Source organism: Misgurnus anguillicaudatus, chromosome 12 (genome assembly GCF_027580225.2).
Source record: "Misgurnus anguillicaudatus chromosome 12, ASM2758022v2, whole genome shotgun sequence".
Classification (NCBI taxonomy): domain Eukaryota; kingdom Metazoa; phylum Chordata; class Actinopteri; order Cypriniformes; family Cobitidae; genus Misgurnus; species Misgurnus anguillicaudatus.
The window spans coordinates 25,444,396-25,461,018 of NC_073348.2; the positions used below are offsets into that span (position 1 = coordinate 25,444,396).

At 34.2% G+C, this 16,623-nt stretch overlaps 2 protein-coding genes across 6 annotated transcripts in view; one reads left to right on the top strand and one right to left on the bottom strand.

The window, feature by feature from the left end:
- cadm2a (cell adhesion molecule 2a) overlaps positions 1–16,623 on the bottom strand; it is a 670,454-nt gene that overhangs the window by 324,258 nt on the left and 329,573 nt on the right. The window lies entirely within an intron of this gene.
- LOC129447016 (CD209 antigen-like protein C) lies at positions 3,323–9,965 on the top strand. Its single transcript, XM_055208571.2, has 5 exons — positions 3,323–5,797; positions 6,801–6,998; positions 7,105–7,232; positions 7,352–7,458; positions 7,570–9,965. Exons 1-5 carry the CDS (start codon positions 5,635–5,637, stop codon positions 7,694–7,696), a joined length of 723 nt encoding a protein of 240 aa, XP_055064546.2. The 5' UTR covers positions 3,323–5,634; the 3' UTR covers positions 7,697–9,965.

Sequence of the window (16,623 nt, forward strand, 5' to 3'; positions counted from 1 at the left end):
GGTATGATTTGCCTTAACCCTTGTGACATTAGGTTTGGGGTTAGGTTTGTTGTTGATTTTTTCATGAAAATCGTACGTTTTTGCAGGATTCATTTTACTGTATGATTAATGAGCCAACTTGTAAAATATGTACAAATTCTTGTGAGATCAGGCTGGACTAAAAGACGAGGCGGAGCAAATACCTGGCACAGTTTTTAATAAACGGGACTAAAGCAGTCATGATTTCATGAACAATTTATGTGGTCATGAAGTTTAAAAGTTTGTAAATGCTTCAGAAATGTCTATATTTTAGATTAAGGGTTTATAAACTTTTAAACACAACTTTTTCTCTCTCATTTTCAGGAAGTAAGAGTGAGATGGACTGAATAATTCAGTTTCACAACAAAAACTTTACAGAATAGAGAAAAAAAGAAAACTCTAAGAATTAAACATTTCTACACTGTAAAGAGTAAAAGTTGGATTAATAAAAAAAACAATTCAATTTCTAACACCTTAAAAACAAGTTGTTTCAACTTATACTGTATGTTTAAGTAAAAAAATTAATGTGGAAAAATTTACAGTTTTTAGGTGTTACCAATTGAAGTAATTTTTAAAGCTGATCCAACTTTTCACTTTTTACAGTGTAAACAACTATACAAGTTTTTCACATGAATGCAGACTTCACACATTGATCTCAGAACAGTTCCGTTTTCTTGGGTTATTATCATTGTAAAAAATACAGACATTCAGACCAGCAACATTCGAAGCAACATTCGGACATAACATTTCTCACAGCACATCTTAATAGGGATTGAGTGCTAAAATTGAAAAATGTCTGATGATATTTATCAAAATGTTCACATTTGTGGGATTCAGACAATGGACAAAGAGATAGAGGAGATGATCTACGAGAAAAAAGATGACTACAGGACCCAAACAGACTACAATACAAAAAGACAACAACCACTTCGGTCTACAGGTAATTATGATAATTTCAAAAAGTAAACAAGAAAAAAAAATAGAAATACTAATCTCATGTCATCATCTTCAGGAAGTGAGCGTGTGAGGATGAGAAGATACAGATCAGTTACAGTGTGTTTGGTGCTGTTGTGTGTTCTTCTACTGACTGCAGTCATAGTGCTGTGTGTCCTCATCAATACAAACAATCAACAGTTTAACATCAAGACCAAGAACATCACAGAAGAGAGAGACCAGCTACTAACCAAATATACCAACATCACAAAAGAGCCAATTAGAAACAGTGGCGGAACTAGAATTTTTTTAATGGGATGGCCAGGGGGTGGCCAAAGCTACTTTAGGGGGTCCATAGTCCATAAAAGAAAATGACATGTAACCATGTATCAAGAAAGCATAAATGAATCTTTTGATCGCATTAGATGTAAACAATAAGGGTAGAATCTTTCTACTGTATTTCTTACATCTTTACTGTCTGTTAAAGGGATTCACCCATAAATGAAAATTCTGTCATCATTTACTCACCCTTATGTTGTTCTAAACCTGTATTTTATTTTAATAAACACAAAAGAAGATATTTTGATAAATGATGGTAAGCACACAATTAATGGTATATCCATTGAATTCCATTATGTTGTTTTTATTCCTACTATGGAAGTCAATGGTTAACAGCTGTGTGCATACCATCATTTATCAAAATATCTTCTTTTGTGTTCATAAGAAAAAAGAAATTCGTACAGGTTTAGAACAACATAAGGATGTGAAAATGATGACAGAATTTTCATTTTGTGAACTATCCCTTTAATGAAGCAAAAGATCAGGAAATCTAAACTCCATGATAAACCTTAAACTTACTTCAAATAGCAGATCTCAACACAAAGGATGTTTCGATTAATCTTTATTTACGAAGATACAGAAGATGCAAAGGTTTTCTTTTTTGTTTTGATATTTAATTAACTTTAATGACAGAGAGACTTCAACAGGTTAGGCTAAGACCGAATGCACCAATACATCAAATGTTTATTCTTTTAAGACGTACAGTAACCAAATGTTTAGTATGAAAATCACCAAGACAGCTATTTTGACATAATATGAGCATTTGTCCGTTTAATAAGCCAAAAAGACGCGAATATGAAGTCGTTTAAGCTCTGGCGTCGCGCTTTCAAGTTTAATGTGGCAATCCAGCCAAATTAACAATTATACAGTAGCCTATAAAGATCACGTCAAGAATGAAAACATGGTGCTGGGTTTTGTTGTAAAAAAAAATTGGCAATCTTAGACTTTATTCAGTCCACAAGACAATTACCACACTTCCAGCATATACGGTGAAAATAAATCATGTAGTATTAGCAAAATGCACGACTTCACTTACATCATTTTAAAGATTCCAAGCATTATGTAGACATGACATGTATCTTCTGATGGTATGAAAAGTATTCGTTAAGTTACAGCAATTTTTCTGACGCGTTTTTGAAAAGACGTCACTGATGGAGAGATAACAGAACGCGCATTATGTATATTTTCTTAATTTTGTGAAAAGCACAACATTCAGTTTTATAGACAAACAAAAAAATGACACTTGAACGTTTTAAATGATGTATAAATCATATCTGTATGTCCGAAATCAGCAGAGTAAACCAAGTCTCTTTGCGCAGTGATTGAAAAATAAAGAGTTTGCGCCGCGACCGCAGGGAGGGTTAATATTCATAATGTTTGTTTTTAACAATGTGCTGCGCTGCCGCACGTCGAAAATAAACATAGCGATTAAATGAAAGTAGCGCATTAAATTTGGGGTGGCACACGGGGTGGCCAGTGACATGTCAAGGGTGTCCAGTGCCACCCTGGACACCCCTCTGGCTCCGCCACTAATTAGAAAGTGCTCTCATTGACATAAAAAGGTGATATGAAAAAGGAATAAAATAGTTATAAATGAATGACTAAAGAAGATAAACGTCATATCTGTCATCTTCAGGAAGTAAATGTGTGAGGATGAAAAGGTGCAGATCAGCTACAGTGTGCAGTCATAGTGCTGTGTGTCCTGATCAATACAAACAATCACCAATATCACATGTGTGTTTGCATTTCAAAACATTAAGACTAAACCAACCATTGACATGAATTTGGGAAAAGAATATGTGGTCGTCCATCTAATGGCAAATTGTCTGACAAATTGTAAATAACTGACAGTATCTCCTGACATAAATGCTGTCTCAATGCTCATGTTAACACCACTCACACTCTCACTAATACGCTTATTGTTACATTTATTTTACTTAAAATAGAATAATAAAAAGATAAGCAGTATAAAATAAATAATATTGCCTTATTGTTCGTAAAAAAGAGGTTTAAACTGTGAGCAAAATGTAGCTTTTAGCCTGTTGTTTCCAATGATCTGGAGAAAATGTTCAGGTCTCATGGTTAGAAAATTGGGCAAAAATGCAACCAAGATGAATAAAAATACCCGCAAAATTCAAGACAAGGGGCAAACATGACCCCTTTATAATTAAACAAAAGAAATATTATAATGTCATGATCAAAATAAAATGTGAAAATGAATGAAGAGACAAGTGTCGATGACAACATTACATTTAAATCTGCTCACGTTGCATCAGGTACTTTTGCAGCACTGAGCATTACATTGACATTACATTACGAATCAAGTCAGATTTATTAGTATATAAAGTAGCAGCACAAAGTTTTTTTCAGTGAAAACATTTCTTCAGATTATAAAAATACATTTAAATCTGTAAAAAACTTTTGATTGAATAGGGTTTTGAATAGGGTTAGGTTAGAAACACCACAGATCAGTTTACATGTCTATAGCAGGCCTCTCCTCTTGACACATGCATTAAAATTCACAAACACAGATATACGATTACATAAATGTAATAATCATACCGTAAAAAATGAAATATTTTTTCATTTTGTTTAACGTATATATTTTCTTGTACTTGTTAAATGTCACCTGAATTTAGATTTCACAGATAAAGTTTCGTTTTGAGGGGTTTCGTTTAATAGCTATTTAAAAACGAATATAAAAAGTAGAGCAATGCGAAAACAGAACTGAAATGCTGTTTTTTATACATGACTTGGTCATGTCATATGCCTATAGCGTAACTAAAGACCATATAGGGAAGTCTTTACACAATTTTTGCAATACCTCCAGGCAGCCATCTCGGTGGTACAAGACCAAGTCTGATCTACTTGAATAGTGTGAACAGATATCTTTAAAATCACTGGCTAAGGTCAAAACAACATATTTTCCATTAACAGTTATGCTTAAACACTTTTTTAACTACTCACATGCATCAAGACTAACAAGTATTTGAACAACACGTTTTGAATACGTGACAGTGACACAAACAGAAAAGCGTGACATGCTCACGCTCAAACGCAACGAATTGTGACATTGTCATGCCATACGTGCCTATAGGTACATCATTTCGTGATATAGGGTTGGGATGTAAAAATGTCTAATCTAAATGTAATGTAAATGTGATATTTTTAAGGATCCCATGTTAGATTAATTTTGGTATTGGCAGAGAATACAGTACACCTTACAGTATACAGCTACAGCTATTATTATTCTTATTTTTTGGTCTTCACACACTGACGTTAAATCAGTTTCATTCTGTTGGTTCATTCCAAGTGTTAAAAACAGAAAAGATGATAACATTACAAACCAATTACAATTACAAAAATTCATAGGGGCAGAGGGGCTCACTTGAACCATGTAGCTTGAATCATTTCCAGTGTGGTTAATGTTTCTGTTGCATGAGGACATTATCATGGTTATCTGACAGTTGAGGCCAAAAACACCACTGATCCTGATACAGGCATGGAAGCGTGCATCACTTTATACGCAGCTCTAAACTTGTTAGATGTCACATGATCTTAGATGTACACATTGACCTCAGATGGTTTTGCTGCTCTTTCAGTGTGTTAACATAAAAGAGCTGAACAATGCAGCCGTCTGAAGCATGTACTGGAGTATATGCATTTGACATAAAAAGTGATAAGGAAAAGGAATAAAATAGTATATAAATAAATGATTAAAGAAGATAAATCTGTCAAGAAGTGAATTTGGGAGGATGAGAAGATACAGATCAGTTACAGTGTGCAGTCATAGTCTTGTGTGTCCTGATCAATACAAACTATCACCAATGTCACATGTCCGTCTAAATAAACCTTAAGACATTTGGGGTGGGAATACGTGGTCACCCATTTAATAGGAAATTGTCTGACAATTTGTCAATAACTGACAATATCTCCTGACATAAATGCTATGTCAATGTACCTGTTACACAGATTCAACACCACTCACACTCTCACCAATAAGCTTATTGTAACAATTTTTTTGACTTAAAAATGAGCCTCGTTGTAGAAAAACCATATCACATTATATCTACTTCATTGCAATAACAAGCTGTCACCTCAGTCTACTGCTTTCTTATTGGTCTTTAAAAAAAATACTTTATAAGGAAGTCATTATTCATTCGAAAAATGTAAAAAAAAATAGAAAAAAATTCAGCCAACGGATATCACGTGCTCTTGACCAAATGATGAAATATCGTCTGTAAGTAAAAGCTCAAATGCAGAACTCTTCACAGCAGTGCAGGACATCTTAACATAAACCACACAAAAGCAACGTCCAGTGATATTAAATCCAACAGTTTGAAGATGGTGAAAAATACTTCTGATGATAGGAACTTTTCTGAGTTGGAGAGGATTAACAGAGATGCTGAAGAGAAGAATATCTATGCCAATACAGACAATATAAACATTCACAATCTCTGCAGAGGAACAGAAGACACCACGAGAAACCAAACATCTCAAAACACAGGTACAAATACTCAATTCATTACTGTAACAAACTTACACAATTTCAGCAAAATCTTAAGAAAATTAATGTGTATGGGTGATTCTCACGAAAACTTGGTTTTAAAAATGTCAAGCATGAAAATGTAAAAATTGCTTAAATTTACTTTTTTCCCACCAGACATTGAAAAACAAAGTCTGGAGTAAATGGGAACATTAATTTAAAAACTTTAACTTATCATTTAACACTTTTTGTAACATAATTTTAAAAAATTAGTCCTAAAAAATCTCATTACCGCAACAGTAAGAAAACATCAACACTGACATATTTTTAAAATGACATGACAAACCTGAAAGAACATAATTTTGAGATTCTGCACATGCATTTAAAATCAAAGTATTATGCTTCTATTAATTAAATTAACATTTAATAAGCATCTGTTGCGGTAATGATAATCAAAATGTCGTGTAAGCATTCTGACAATACAATATTTCAAATTAACTGTAAAAACATGATCTTACCTGGTAGCCATCTTGAAGTAACTGGTCCATGTGCTTGGTCACTCAAAATCAAATTTTATTAAAATTCTGTATGTGTGCTTAAACTGTTCTCAAAAAGTGTTGCGGAGGATGAGAACATCAGGCATGGACACATCATTTTCCTAATTTTTCTTCATTATTATTATACATGAATATTCAGTAAATATTTTTTCTGTCATCTACAGTAGTCTAGCAAAACATCCATTTATTTTTTTCTTAATATTTTTGTGTTAATTTGATTAAATTACAACATAACGCATGTTCAAACACAGCCGGACACATTGCAGTAATGAGAATTTCAGCAGAAAATGAGATAAAATTTACAATTATAAATTCTTATGTTGAAATCACACATTGTGCAAGGTAGAACACAGTATTGTGTTAATTCTGATGCTTTTTAATGTTACTATATTACACATTTTAAAATCATTAGTGCCGTGGTGTTTCAATGGTTTCGTGAGAATCACCCATATATCTGTCATCTTTAGAAAGTGAGACTATGAGGATGAGATGTTACAGATCGGCAACAGTGTGTTTGGTGCTGCTGTGTGTTCTTCTACTGACTGCAGTCATAGTGTTGTGTGTCCTCATCAATACAAACAATCAACAGCGTCACAACAAAAACCTCACAGAAGAGAAAGACCAGCTACTAACCAAATATACCAAACTGTGGACACATCTTCAAGGTAATGTTGAATTTCAGTATAACATTATACTTTCCTATAAATTGTGTCATTTAGTGAGGTCAGAAAAAAAAAGTTAGTGTAGCAGCTGAATTGTGTGTGTTTACAGAAGGATGGATTCATAGTCACTTCAGTTTGTACTTCATTTCATCTGAGAAGAAGAGCTGGACTGAGAGCAGAAGATACTGTAGAGAAAAAGGAGCAGATCTGATCATCATTAACAACAAAGAGGAACATGTGAGTGAAACAAGTTTTGTATCTGCTGTTGGTAATAGGAGGCCAGTAAAAAGTTTATAATATAAATTTATAATACTAAAAAGTTATAATATAAATGTGCCGTGGTTTCATCTTCTCAGGATTTTATTAAGACTATCATTGTTGGGCACAGATTCTGGATTGGTTTGACTGACAGTGCTGTAGAGGGCAGATGGAAATGGGTTGATGGCAGCACACTGAACTCTAGGTGAGAAATCACTAAATTTAACTGATTATTATCCAATAAATGATTCTCACAGTCAGTATCATATCAGACAGAAAACAACACTGAAGATCTAATGATGATCTGTTGTTTCAGCTTCTGGGGGCCTGATGAACCCAATAGTTATGGAGGTGATGAAGACTGTGCTGAGTATCGTTCATCATGGTGGAATGACAACCCATGTGAAGATATTTTAATATGGATTTGTGAGACAGAATCTTAAATCACACAGCATAATAAGGTGACCACAGTTGCAGCGTGCCAGTGAGTCAACAGTGATTCAGTTTAACCCACAAACAAGAAGAAACAGCAACTTGTTGTGTATGTTTTGGGAAGACCAGTAGTGAAAGAAGTAAATAAACAGCAACTTGTGTTGCAGTTTAAGTTAAATCAGTCCTCAACTTGGCTCATTTTGTTCTCACCGTCGCAAACCGAAATACCTATGACGCAGTTTTTTGTATCACAGTTACTAACTCATTTACTACTTGTGAGAAGTAACTAGTAACTATAAGTAATTACTTTTCAAAATAACATTCCCAACACTGGTTGTATGTCATAATGATAGCACATGATTTTGACATGTATGAGTTACTGTATGCTGCTTTCATGAAGTCCATACAAATCTTGATCTCATATCAGTTATTTTTCTGTTTGCTCTTCACTGTATTTTTTAATGTGTTTTCAAAGCCAATAAATTGAAATGCCAAAAAAAATGATCAAATGGTTTGGGTTCATCTGACTGTAAAAATCTCTTGTATCGAGATCACAGAAACAAATGAGCTATTAGTATCTTATATTGATCTGTGTCAGACAAGAGAGTAAAAGTATTTCTAATTCTGATATTCGAGATAAGCATATGACAACAGTCACTTCAGGTATTGACATTCAAAGACTGCACACTGCCATCTGATATCAAAACTGTACGGTTGTGTGTTCACTGAGGTGTCAATCTAAACATAATTTATCAATGTACCCAATGTGAACATTCAGTAAGGCGGTACTATGTTTTCTTTACACCAGAGACATTTTTCAGGTTTTTCACCAACATAGGCTAAAGTAACCAAACTTGAAACACTGGCTTTCTAAAGAATAAAAGAAAGAAGTTCACATTTAATTTCAAAAACATTTACAGTTATTTTTGTTGCATGCTTGGCCTGTGATTTTATCATATTTACTGTTTCGACCAGCATGTTACCACTTGTGTCTATCTTTTTCTTGCATTCGTTTCATTTCTGCATTACAGCGTGGGTATCTGGATGTGTTGCGTGCTTGTGTGAGAGATTATGATATTGTGCTCACTCAATATGTCTCACTAACAGAAATTTGTCAGATTTATATTAAAACTGTGTTTCCAATATGTTGCCACAGCTTGATCCATATTTGTTCCAAAAAGTTATGATTTCTGATCAGATTTTTGACCAAAATCATTTTTCTGAGACACAGGACAGCTCCACTGTATTAATAACATGGGTAAAACATTTGTGTACATTTACTTTTGTGTACTCATTCAAAATACATATTTTCAAAAAACCATAATATGAGCAAACATGATATGGTTTTAAAACTTTGCTTTCATGTGTGTTAAGATCTCTATTTTCACTAGTAATGAGAAAGTGTCTTCTATTGCTTACGCATCAAATTATATAAACTGTTTTAATATTAAAGAACTACACAGATGCAGATGTCATCTATCGGTTCATGTACACACCTTGTACTTTGATGTTCGCTCTGCTTTGTGCCATGGTTGTGAAATCAGAATGAACTTGAAAAAGACGTCGAATAATGCAGTATAAACAACGCTATCTCATGAGAATTCATACATATTTTACGAGTTGGCAAACTTGTATTTATTCATACAACCACATTCGTAAGTTATGGTATGATTTGCCTTAACCCTTGTGACGTTAGGTTTTGGGTTAGGTTTTGTTGTTGATTATTTCATGAAAATTGTACGTTTTTGCAGGTTTCATTTTATTATTAATGAGCCAACTTGTAAAATATGTACAAATTCTTGTGAGATCAGGCTGGACTAAAAGACGAGGCGGAGCAAATACCTGACACTGTTTTTAATAAACGGGACTAAAGCAGTCATGATTTCATGAACAATTTGTTTAAAAAAAAACTAGAGAAATTTTGGGGAGCTAAAGCTCATCTTAAGGGGCTCCTGTAATGCTATTGTATATCTGACGCTTTGGATAAAAGCATCTGCCAAATGCATACATGTAAATGTTAAAGGGCCTAGTGACTCCCTGCCAGAAAAGCAGAAGAAAAGATAAAAACTATCACCGTAGAAGATATAAACACTTTATGTGGTCATGAAGATTAAAAGTTAGTAAATGCTTCAGAAATGTCTATATTTTACATTAAGGGTTTATAAACTTTTAAACACAACTTTTTCTCTCTCATTTTCAGGAAGTAAGAGTGAGATGAACTGAATAATTCAGTTTCACAACAAAAACTTTACAGAAGAGAGAGAAAAAGAAAACTCTAAGAATTAAACATTTCTACACTGTAAAGAGTAAAAGTTGGATTAAAAACACTTCAATTTCTAACACCTTAAAAACAAGTTGTTTCAATTTATACAGTATGTTTAAGTGAAAACATTTTAGTTACAGTTTTTAGGTGTTACCAGTTGAAGTTATTTTTAAAGCTGATCCAACCTTTCACTTTTTACAGTGTAAACAACTATACAAGTTTTTCACATGAATGCAGACTTCACACATTGATCTCAGAACAGTTCCGTTTTCTTGTGTTATTATCAGTGTAAAAAATACAGACATAGCAGAAATGAGCAGAGCAGCAACATTCGAAGCAACATTCGGACATAACATTTCTCACAGCACATCTTAATAGTGATTGAGTGCTAAAATTAAAAAATGTCTGATGATATTTATCAAAATGTTCACATTTGTGGGATTCAGACAATGGACAAAGAGATAGAGGAGATGATCTATGAGAATAAAGATGACTACAGGACACAAACAGACTACAATACAAAAAGACAACAACCACTTCGGTCTACAGGTAATTATGATCATTTCAAAAAGTAAACAAGAAAAAAATATAGAAATACTAATCTCATGTCATCATCTTCAGAAACACACACAACACAGATACACTTAAGCAATAAGGTACGAGAGGCTGTGCTGTATCGTGAATAAGTAACAGCTGAAGGGCGTTGTTAGGCACGACGCGAAGCGGAGTGCCTGCAACCCCTTCAGCCGTTACTTATTCACGACACAGCACTTGCCTCGAGTACCTCACCGCTTTTATAAAACGGTTACCACACAATATTAAAGTAAAAAAAAATATTAGTGCAACTTTCATGAAGTTAAATCAATAAAAGCATTCCTTCCGCTAGAAAAAATAGTCCCTGAATGCAAACAACAACATGGAAGCTCAAATAAAAACAACAAACTGCTCTCAGACTTTGTCTCATTATATGTTTATGTGTTGCTAAGGGTGTTGCTAAGGGCGCAGTGATATTAAATAGAACCGTTGGGTGAAGCGGTCATAGCAGTGTTTTATCGTGAATAAAGCACACCTATTGACCAATCAGAATCAAGGATTGGAACTAACCGTTTTATAAAAGAACATAAATGCAATAATCATATCGAAATATTGTTTAATGCGGTTTGTGTACGTTCATCACAACATGTATATATTTTCTTGTACTTGTTAGATGTCACCTGAATTTAGATTTTACAGATAAAGTTTCGTTTAATAGCTAATCTAAAAAGTAGATTTTTAAAGTTCCCATGTTAGATTAACTGCTATTGGCAGAGATACAATACACCTTACACTATACAGCTACAGCTATTATTGTTCTTAATTTTTGGTTTCACACAGTGACCTTCAGATCAGTTTTACTCTGTTGGTTCATTCCAGGTGTTAAAAACAGAGAGGCAGATAAGATTAGGGCAGCAACATACAAAAATCTGCACAGGAAGATCACTAGCACATAGTTTAGTTTGACTATAAAATATCTGAAATGTCTCATGTTAGTTATTACAATGTGCTCAAGACTAAGACTTCAAGAAATAACAATATGAACATTTTAGATCATCTTATGTCTTCAAAAAATGAGTGTGTGAGGATTTATGTGCATCACTACATGTGCATCTTTTCACACGATCACATGATCTCAAATGTCACACCTTAACCAACAGAATACTAACAGCATTGCGATGCTGATGCTATTTCCTCATTCAATTCGTTTTTTTTTTTCTTTCTTTTTTCTTTGCATTTGGCAGCCATTTTTGCAACACCTACAGGCAGCAATGTCAGTCTTACTAGACTAGATCCAATCTTTATGAATAGGGGAGGACAGAGATCTCTTACAACACTAGCTAGGTCACAATTAAACACAAATTTTTCCATAACTCACGTTGTTTCTACTAATCTTGAGTTCCTATAGAGTAGTATTGAATTCTTCTCTCAGAAGAGTCTTTAGTTTTATCAGATGAGTACTGCTACTTTTTGGAAAAACCCGATCTCCTGGAGGCATACTGCAGGCGGGGGAAGTTACGAGCAAGTAACACAGACATAATTAACGATTAACTACATGTTCATGTTGTTTACATTATATGCACTTACATGCAGAATGCCAACAAAACAGACATTTAATGCAGTTTTACTGACCACAGGCGACTCCGGTTGGGAACACACATTTCCATCTTCAAACAAACCCACTTGCACAACTCCGCTGCTACCCCGGATAAACAAACCACATCCATTTTTCTTATTATGCTTGGTTCTTTGGGAAATTAAATAAGCTTAAATTTCCCTTACAAACAACAACTCTTGGTTGGTGTGTGACTTCGCTACTTCAGTTGAGGTGCCCATATAAGGACATCCACTGTACTTCCTGCACTACTTACGCAACAGATTCAGTAGTCGAAAAACTTGTACGAACCCAAACAAAGTGCATTCGGCACCCGTCATATGTCCAAATGTTTTTATGAACTTTCAGGTGACATAACGTTTAGGTTATTCACGTAACCATGATTCCCTGAAATAACGGAAACAAGCATTGCGTCAGTTGTTGAGGGGATCTCAATACCGTTCGCCATTACAGTGAGGTTGCATAACCGGCAGTATTCACATTGTGTATGCTCCTGGGTAAACAGGGCACCCAAAAATACGAGAATAGGAACAACCCTTTAAGACTGTGCGCAAGGCGCATAGACCATTTATCCCATCGTTAAACTAGAAAAAGTGGATTCCGCTTTAGACCATGCACTTAGATCATTAAAATAGGGCCCATGGAGTCAGCAGATAAACTTTAAATTACTAAATTTGCATCCATTTTTTCAAAAAACATTTTAGTTGAATGAACTATAAAACTGGTTGAGCAAAGAATCAAGTATAGGCCAACAAAAAAATAACAATTCAAGTAACACTTTGGAGACAGAAATTGATTGAACGTAACATTTCTGTGGAAGTAGTTACTAAATAATAATTCATTGAAACGGCTTGAATCTTTTCACAGTGTGGATAATGTTGCTGATGCATTAGGCCATTATCATGGTTATCTGACAGTTGAGACCAGAAACACCAGTAATCCTGACACATGCATGAAAGCGTGCATCACTTTATACGCATCTCTAAACTTTTCTTGTACTTGTTAGATGTCACATGATCTCAGATGTTACACATTGACCTCACATGGTTTTGCTGCTCTTTCAGTTTGTTAACACAAAAGAGCTCAAGAATGCTGCCGGCTGAAACATGTGCTGAAGTAAATGCTTTTGACATAAAAAGGTGATATGAAAAGGGAATAAAATAGTATATAAATGAATGATTTAAGAAGATAAACTTCCTATCTGTTGTCTTCAAATGTGTGAGAATGAGAAGTTACAGATCAGTTACAGTGTACAGTCAAAGTGCTGTGTGTCACATGTGTGTTTGGCATTTTAAAACATTAATATTGATTCAACCAATAACATTAATTTCGGGCAGGAACATGTGATTGACCATCAAATGAAAGATTATCTGACAAATGGTCAATAACAATATCTCATAAATATCAATGCTATGTCAATGCGCATATTACACAGAGTCAACACCACTCACACTATCACCAATAAGCTAACCGTGAAATGTATTTTAAGAATAATAGAACGATTATTTTCTTTATGCAGTATAAAATACATAATATTGCCTCATTGTAAGTGGTAAAACATATTTTAGCTCCCATTATATTTACTTTATTACAATAACAAGCTGTCACCTGATTCTAGTGCTTTCTGAAAAATACTCTATAAGGAAGTCATTATTCATCAGAAAATGTCACAAAAAATCAGCCAACGGATATCACGTGCTCTTGACCAAATGATACAGCATCTTCTGTAAGTAAAAGCTCAAAGGCAGAACTCTTCACAGCAGTGCAGGACATCTCAACACAGACCACACAAGAGCAACATTCAGTAATAATAAATCCAACAGATTGAGGATGGCGAAAAATACTTCTGATGATAGAAACTTTTCTAGGATGAAGGCTATTGAAGAGAAGAATATCTATGCCAATGTAGAAGATAAAACTGACAATGTGTGTAGAAGAACAGAAGACTCAGACACAACTAGAAACAAAAGTTTCCATCACACAGGTACATAGACTCAATTTATTATAATAATAAACATTAACATTCTCAGTAATATCTGAATCTATTATATCAGTTACAGTGTGTTTGGTGCTGCTGTGTGTTCTTCTACTGACTGCAGTCATAGTACTGAGTGTCCTCATCAATACAAACAATCAACAGTGTCACAACAAAAACCTCACAGAAGAAAGAGACCAGCTACTAACCAAATATACCAACATCACAAAAGAGAGAGATGAATTAATAACCAAGAACAATAACATCACTAAACTAGGTGAACAATGGAATCAGAAGATAAATGGACTGTTGACAGGTCTTTATGGTAATGTTGACTATAATTAAAAACCCTTATATTTAAAATTGAACATTTAAATAAATATCTTAAACACCATTGGCCTATAAGTTGTAAAGTTAAGTGTGGTCAGAGTAAAGATTTACTGTAGCAGCTGAACTGTTTGTGTTAACAGATGGATGGATTAACTATAAGTCCAGTTTGTACTTCATTTCATCTGAGCAGAAGAACTGGACTGAGAGCAGAAGATACTGTAGAGAGAGAGGAGCAGATCTGATCATCATTAACAACAAAGAGGAACAAGTGAGTGAAAGATGTGTGTGTGTGTGTGTGTGTGTGTGGGGGGGGGTATTAGTACAAGTATATGCAGTTGTTTGTTCTTTTCTTATTGATGTTTTTCTTCTCAGGATTTGTTTAAGAATAGGTCTAAAGACGACAGCATCTGGATTGGTTTGTCTGACAGTGATGAGGAGGGCAGATGGAAATGGGTTGATAACAGCACACTGACCACTAGGTGAGAAATCACTAAATGTAACTGATTATTATCCAATAAATGATTGTCACAGTCAGTATCATATCACACAGAAAACAACATTGAAGATCTAATGATGATTTTTGTTTCAGCTTCTGGGACACAGTTAATGAGCCCAAAGGTGGTAAAAGAGAGAACTGTGTTGTGTCTTATACACCAGGATGGGCTGATTACCCCTGTCCTGATACTTTTAAATGGATCTGTGAGAAAACATTTTTTAATAAGTTATGAAATACATGTTAATTAAGTAAATTGTGAACACACAAGAGTCCATCTGAGCATGCTAACATCTGATGAAAATATGTAATCTAAGCCAAACATACTTATTCGAACGCATTTACTAAACAGGAAAATTTAGCATGAGAGCACAATTTCAATAAAGTGCCAATGGGAGTGAACATTTCTGTGGATGATTCACTGACAAGACGCACATTAAAAAACATAAGTGCAAACATTTCCACGGCTGGGAAGGGCTCTTAGCCAATCCGATTCGAGAACCAGAAAGAACTGTTGTATAATAATGTATAATACATGGTTACAGTATATGTCATTAATATTTATGTGTCAAATATCTAAATCATCTCTTACTGTTATATCCAATATAGCGTATCATACATATATATTTTTTTTATAAATTTGCAATAGTTATTGCAAGTGGTGTAGTTGTTTTTAGTTATTATTTCACAGACGCACATTATTCTGGAGTGTAAATAAAAAAATAAAGGTAAATGGAAGATTGTCTGAGAATTATTGCTTTACATCATCAAAAACATCAGCTGGAGGGCAATTGTGATCAGATGCCGACTTCCTGTCAACTTATTACCAATAAGAAAGCGCTCTCATTGACATAAAAAGGTGATATGAAAAAGGAATAAAATAGTTACTAATGAATGACTAAGATAAAAGTCATATCTGTCGTCTTCAGGAAGTGAATGTGTGAGGATAAAAATGTGCAGATCAGTTACTGTGTGCAGTCATAGTGCTGTGTGTCCTGATCAATACAAACAATCACCAATATCAAATATGTGTTTGCATTTCAAAACATTAAGACTAAACCAACCATTGACATGAATTTGCGAAAGGAATATGTGGTCGTCCATCTATTGCCAAATTGTCTGACAAATTGTCAATAACTGACAATATCTCCTGACATAAATGCTGTGTCAATGCTCATGTTAACCAGAGGCGGACAGAGTACACAGGTTCATTACTTGAGTAAGAGTACAGTTACCCCTTGCTAAATTTTACTCAAGTACAAGTAAAAGTACTGCAGTCAGATGTCTACTCAAGTAAAAGTAAAAAGTACTTGTTTTTAAAAGTACTTGAGTATCAAGAGCACAAGAGTACATTTTTAAATTTTGCATTACTACTGCCACAGTGCACATTGAACCATGTGAGATGATTGACTGCTGTACAGCAAATGATAGAGCTCTGAGGTCAAATCTGACACAAATCAGGAAGAGGAGACACACATCTCACTCCGTTCGCTCTTTGAGCTCTTCAGATCGCATAATTCAGTGGAAAATGAATAGAAATCTTATTCTGTAAGATTAAAAATTTTACTAACATGTGATAATTAATCATTATTTCTTCAGATATGCGCACCATTGTACTAATAGCCCTGGCGGATTCTGTATATTTTATGTATTTGAATACAAATAAACCGGAGAAGACGAGAATAAATGTTTAATGATTTCTATTCAAAATAACGAATGTTTCAGATT

Coding starts and splice junctions, on each gene's coding strand:
- LOC129447016 (XM_055208571.2), top strand. CDS start 5,635: ATGGTGAAAAATACTTCTGATGATAGGAACTTTTCTGAGTTGGAGAGG. Junction 7,233..7,351: donor TTAACAACAAAGAGGAACAT/GTGAGTGAAACA, acceptor TCATCTTCTCAG/GATTTTATTAAGACTATCAT. Junction 7,459..7,569: donor GGCAGCACACTGAACTCTAG/GTGAGAAATCAC, acceptor CTGTTGTTTCAG/CTTCTGGGGGCCTGATGAAC.